At 43.1% G+C, this 5,858-nt stretch overlaps 1 protein-coding gene across 1 annotated transcript in view; it reads left to right on the top strand.

Moving 5' to 3' along the window:
* Positions 1-4,873: 4,873 nt before the first annotated feature.
* LOC308289436 (protein phosphatase Slingshot homolog 2-like) overlaps positions 4,874-5,858 on the top strand; it is a gene marked incomplete at both ends in the record, with an annotated part of 81,195 nt that continues 80,210 nt past the window's right edge. The window contains one exon of the mRNA XM_080731125.1: positions 4,874-5,088. Within this exon, the coding sequence (XP_080587251.1) occupies positions 4,874-5,088 (215 nt within the window). The remainder of the gene's footprint in view (positions 5,089-5,858) is intronic.

Genomic DNA, 5,858 nt, shown 5'->3' on the forward strand with positions numbered 1-5,858 from the left:
ATATATACTCACTATAGTTTGGTGCAAAAAAGGGGGGAGGGGGGTGGGGTGATTGGGGGGGACTCACTTTTCTCCTGATTTCAGGGAAAAATGATGACTACCTACGCCTCTGACCTCCTGAAAGATGAATTTTCAGGGCTGTTTTAAAGGAGGCCAGCGAGTTATTCGTTTTAAGGGAAATAGTCAAGGAGTTCCACACTTCAGTGGCTGTATTGTAAAAGGAGAATTTCCCCATGTTTGTACTATGGATTTGTATTATTAAATCGTTGTTTGCGCTCCCTCTGGTGTTGTAGCTGTGGGTGTCATTACTTTTTGGAGGTGTTTGATCAAATATGCGGGCACTGTGGGGGTTGATAATAGATTTGCATTGACTATTTTGAACGTCAGACCCATTTTCAATTATTTAACCCTGTCTTCTATACTGTTTTGTAATAATGTTGTCAAAAGTTGACTGTACATATCTTAGATTCCCAATGCTCTGTAAGCATTTCTGAAACAACAACAGTAAATAAATGTATATTGATGATGTACAGTAAGTGTCCTTGTATTTATTTCTATGGAGTTTGGGTGAGTTTGTCAAGGTGCTCTGAGGGACAGACTATCTGATGTACTGTGAACAGCACAATGCTTAGAAAGCTTTATTATTATTATTATTACCCTTACCCTTATTAGCATTATTATTACTAGAAGCTGGGCCGCCCTTTGGGCGGCCCAGCGTCTAGTCGGCGACCTGGCCAACTCGGAACAATGTAAATAGGGAATGAATGCCCCGCCCTTTAATGCAAACCCCATTATACCTGTTTTCATAGGACCCGTTTTGACCATCTGTCTGCCTGTGTCCATTTATGCCCATATATGGAGATATCTGTATCTGTCTGTCTGTCTGTCGGCGTCCATTTTATGTCCATATATGGAGATCACTGCAGTTATAGTTCCGGGTCCATTTTATGCCCATATATGGAGTATCTGTCTGTGCCTCCAACTGTGTTGCAGACACAGTGCCGGTTCCCCCTTTAATGCAAACCTCATTATACCTGTTGTCATAGGACCCGTTTTGAACATCTGTTTGCCTGTGTCCATTTATGCCCATATATGGGGGCATTCATTTTATGCCCATATATGGAGAACGCGCGTGCCCGTGGGACGAACACCCATATATGGAGATCTTTGACCATCTGTTTGCCTCTGTCCATTTATGTCCATATATGGAGATATCTGTATCTGTCTGTCTGCAATCCATTTTATGCCCATATATGGGGGCATTCATTTTATGCCCATATATGCCCATATATGGAGAACGCGCGTGCCCGTGGGACGAACGCCCATATATGGAGAACGCGCGTGCCCGTGGGACGAACGGTTCTCGAGATACGCGGATTACATAATACATACACACTCACAGAGATTTTTTGTTGACTCATGTGGCGTACGTGATGTCAGAGCCTTTTATGAAGTGATGTCACAATGAGTCAGAGCTTTCGCCGATTTCCTCCCGAACAGCCTGATGTCAACAATCAACCCCGCATATATGGAGAACGCGCGTGCCCGTGGGACGAACGCCCATATATGGAGAACGCGCGTGCCCGTGGGACGAACGGTTCTCGAGATACGCGGATTACATACATACATACACACTCACAGAGATTTTTTGTTGACTCATGTGGCGTACGTGTTGTCAGAGCCTTTTATGAAGTGATGTCACAATGAGTCAGAGCTTGCGCCGATTTCCTCCGGAACAGCCTGATGTCAACAATCAGCTCCGCATAAGGAGATTCCGAACGTTTTGCGCCGTTTCGGAAAAAACGCGCGTCGGGTCGGGTCGAGGCCGGGCACTGCACTCCGCGCCGCGGCGGAGAACGCGCGTGCCGAATCTGAAGCCGGTGGGACGAACGGTTCTCGAGATACGCGGATTACATACACGCAGACACGCAGAGACTTCTCGCATTTATAGATAGATTATACAGTAGTCTACAAGCGACTCCATTTCTTCTATTTTTTTTACTATTTGTCGTCGCCATCACGGCGCCAACTCACTACTGCCACGCAGGTCAGAGGACCAAAATGCACCACATTAATTACATTGTCTCGTTGGGTGTTATGCAGCTCTGCGACGTTGGAAGCGTTGTTTCGTAAAAACAGTCTTCAACCAGGAAAAGCGTCTCCATCCGGTGGAATATTTTTCATTTCGCCCTATAAATGTATTTTCAGCGTGTGGTGGGGGGCTCAGACCGCGTCCACTAAGTAGAGTAAGCTTTCAACTGTCCACTGATACCTTTGGTTTGGTGAGGGGCCAAACAGTTTTTGTTATTTTCGGACCAGAAGGCGGTGAACTCAACTAACGACCAGAGCTAATCAAACTGGGGGTCCTTCAGGGACGTGCTGGCCATTGGGAAAAGCGGGCCAACTCCCGAACGGCCGGTTCATTCCTGGCCGGTCCAGGCCGGCCATTAGGAAAAAATACAATTAAAATGTCGGCCTTCGTTCCATTTTGGGGGCTGGGCGGCCAACAAAGTAAATCGTCGGGCAGAAACCTTGCATCTCCAAGTTTCAAATTTGTAATTTTTTTTCGCAAAGCAAAGCCCTGCTTCATCATCCAAGGCTGTCGCACAAAAGTAGTGAAAACAGCAGATCTACAAGCACACAACGCCTCGCGGTGCAAGGCGTTGTGTGCTTGTAGATCGGCTGTTTTCACTAGTTTAATTCATTTTTTAAATGATAAATACAAAACAAACGGTTTTGGACATACAAGGTTTCCACCCGACAACGACGAAATACTGGCTTGTCACTTGTCATGATCTCAAATGGCAAATCTTTGAGTAGCAGCAGCGCTATAGAGAGAGATCTCTCTCTATAGCGCGCAATGAGGGCCTCTCAAACTCTTTTTTTCCCGGGCTGAATCAGGGGCCCAGCACGTCCCTGGGGTCCTTGATATGAATGCAAAAAAGATTTTGAGATTCATAGCAGTTACAGTACATGTTTTATACTGATTTATTTATGTTATTATTCTACCAGAGAGGTGTGTGCTGTATCTAAATTATATCCCCCACATAATTAGATAATCATTGTTAGTTCATGCAGGCATAGTTTGTGTGTTTGTGTTGTCAGTAGTCAGTACATTATGATGTCATACTATCACTGTAGTCCTACTGTACTTATAGTTGTCAGTAGTCAGTACATTATGATGTCATACTATCACTGTAGTCCTACTGTACTTATAGTTGTCAGTATTCAGTACATTATGATGTCATACTATCACTGTAGTCCTACTGTACTTATAGTTGTCAGTATTCAGTACATTATGATGTCATACTATCACTGTAGTCCTACTGTACTTATAGTTGTCATTATGATGTCATACTATCACTGTAGTCCTACTTATAGTTGTCAGTACAGAAGGTGTTCTCTTCCAGTGTGTCCCTCTCTCCCCCCCATGCCCCCCCCTCCCCCTCCTTTCATAATCACATGGTCTGGAAGCTGGTCATGTGACTCCTCACCATGACAACACATTTATGATAAAAGTTAAAACATTGTAATTTTCATACGTCTTGTTTCAGTAAAGATCTGATCTACAATGAGTTGTGAGCTTGATATCCCAGTGTTGCTAATAAACCTTGACCTTGTAGAACTGCTATTTTCATTATTTATTAATTAGTAGACTATAGTCCTAATGTCTTCACTGCATCTTATGCCTTTATTGATAGGTATATATACTGTAGGCCTACAGTAGGCTGACAGGAAATGAGGAGTGACACGCAGGAAAGGTCATGGGGATTCAAACCCACGACATGCTGTCAGACCAGATCAGCAGCCTGCAGTGGCCTGGGCTGTGTTTTAGTGTTTTAATCAATTTGTTTGGGATTCTTTTTTGAAACTTTTATTTGTATTTTTCGTATTAAAAAAATATATATTTCTGAATAATAGCAGGATCGTTAGGAAATAATCCTTTATATTATGAAATAATCCTTTATATTATGAAATAATCCTTTATATTATGAAATAATCCTTTATATTATGAAATAATCCTTTATATTATGAAATGCAGATAATTACTCACAGCCTCATACAAATGTGTCCACGACCCCCAGAATGGGCCTCGACCCACAGCTTGGTTAACACCACTGTGACAATGTAAGGCAGTGGTTCTCAAACCTTTTCATGTCAAGGACCCCCAAAATGACTCTTATTAGCCAGGGACCCCCCAGTAGAGACCATCTTTACAGCTCTAGCAGTGATTCTCAATCATTTTAACATGCATTATAGGCTACAGACCCCCATTTAATGGCATGGGGCAAAAAGAACAAAATAAACAACTTTATTAAAGATTAAAAAAACACTAAGACTAAGTACTAATATTTGGTTCCATTTGTTAAACAGACCCGTAGAGATCCATTGGTTCCTAACAATCATTTAGCTGAGGACCCCCTGGAACTCACTCAAGGACCCCCTGTGGGTCCCCAGACCACATGTTGAGAACCACACTGACTCAAAGCACATGGTGCTTGGCCCCGCCCCCTCCTGCTTGCAGAGAGAACAGACAGACAGACAGACAGACAGACAGTCACATGTCTTCTAGATCTGCTCCACAAACATGCTGGATTTAAACTTTATAACTTTTTATCAACAAAAGGACTTTAATCATTCAAACCTTGTGGAATAAATGTGCTGCTTTTCAACAGCTTGTTGGGAGTTACTCATCAAGGGTTTGTTTTTGAACCACTTTGTGGAAGAAATGCCTCCACATCAACAGAAGACCATGGGAATCCAGTGATCCAGAACTCCCCACTCCTCCACACACAGCGGATCACGGTCGCTTCTCTCCCCGGCTTCAGACGCTCCTTCCTGGGCTCCGTCCCTCCAGAGCTCCCCGCTCATCATGACGCTGGGTCTTCAGGGCTCCGTGGTGTCTGTTCTCCCCCCAGGAGGAGGCTCTCTGCCGGGGGTCCGCCGGGAGGACCGCAGCTCTGTACCCGGGGAGCGGTGCTCCTTCCCCGGGGAGGACATCAGCTCTGTACCGGTGGAGGAGGATGGCTGCTACTGCTCCTGCTGTGGAGTTAAAATGATGATGGATCACAACCACATCAACCAACTGTAAGTTACTTTATACAATAATAATAATGCTTTTACTCTGATAGGAGAGTTGATTGATTGGTTTATTCATTGATTGAATACTTTATACTTTTATAACTTACGATATGTATATAACTATACGAATACTTTAGTATCAATTCTCATATAAAAGCACAGGACAGTACAGTTCTTATACAAGGTATTCTAATAGGATTTAATGATAACACAATGGTTTTGAAGTATTGATTGAAGTATTGATTGTCAGTTAGGGAAATAGGTTTCATGACAGTACAGTTCACTGGTACAAGGTCAACTAAAAGGATACGCTCAGGAAAGCCAAGGCTTATATGATAACATTGAATGACAGACAGACAGAACACAGTACTAGTACGCCTACTGCTGCAGTAGATTGTTTACAATGGGGTCTTTCCTGTACTCTATTAATTTAAAGAAAAGTACTATTGAACTCGTATTTTATTGTGTACCCTGGCTGTGTCAGTGAGTTACACCGACCGTGGTGTCCCAACTAAACGTGTTTATTTATACTGTGGTTTAATGCTCTTGAGAGGGTGCAGATGTCACCTAAATGAGGTGACATTTCTTTGCAGCACACTGAGGACGGTGTCTCTAAACTAGAGCAAGCAGCTGTAATGTAGTTTATGCTGCTGTCTTTGCTCCATTTGCACACTGACTATCAGAGTTAGCAGTGAATGCTTCAACATGAGGATGATACTGCTTATTGATTACATTCATTTTGATTGATTGAATTCTTTATTAGAAGTTTCCCTGTA

Source organism: Nannobrachium achirus (assembly GCF_963921795.1).
Source record: "Nannobrachium achirus genome assembly, chromosome: 8".
NCBI lineage: Eukaryota > Metazoa > Chordata > Actinopteri > Myctophiformes > Myctophidae > Nannobrachium > Nannobrachium achirus.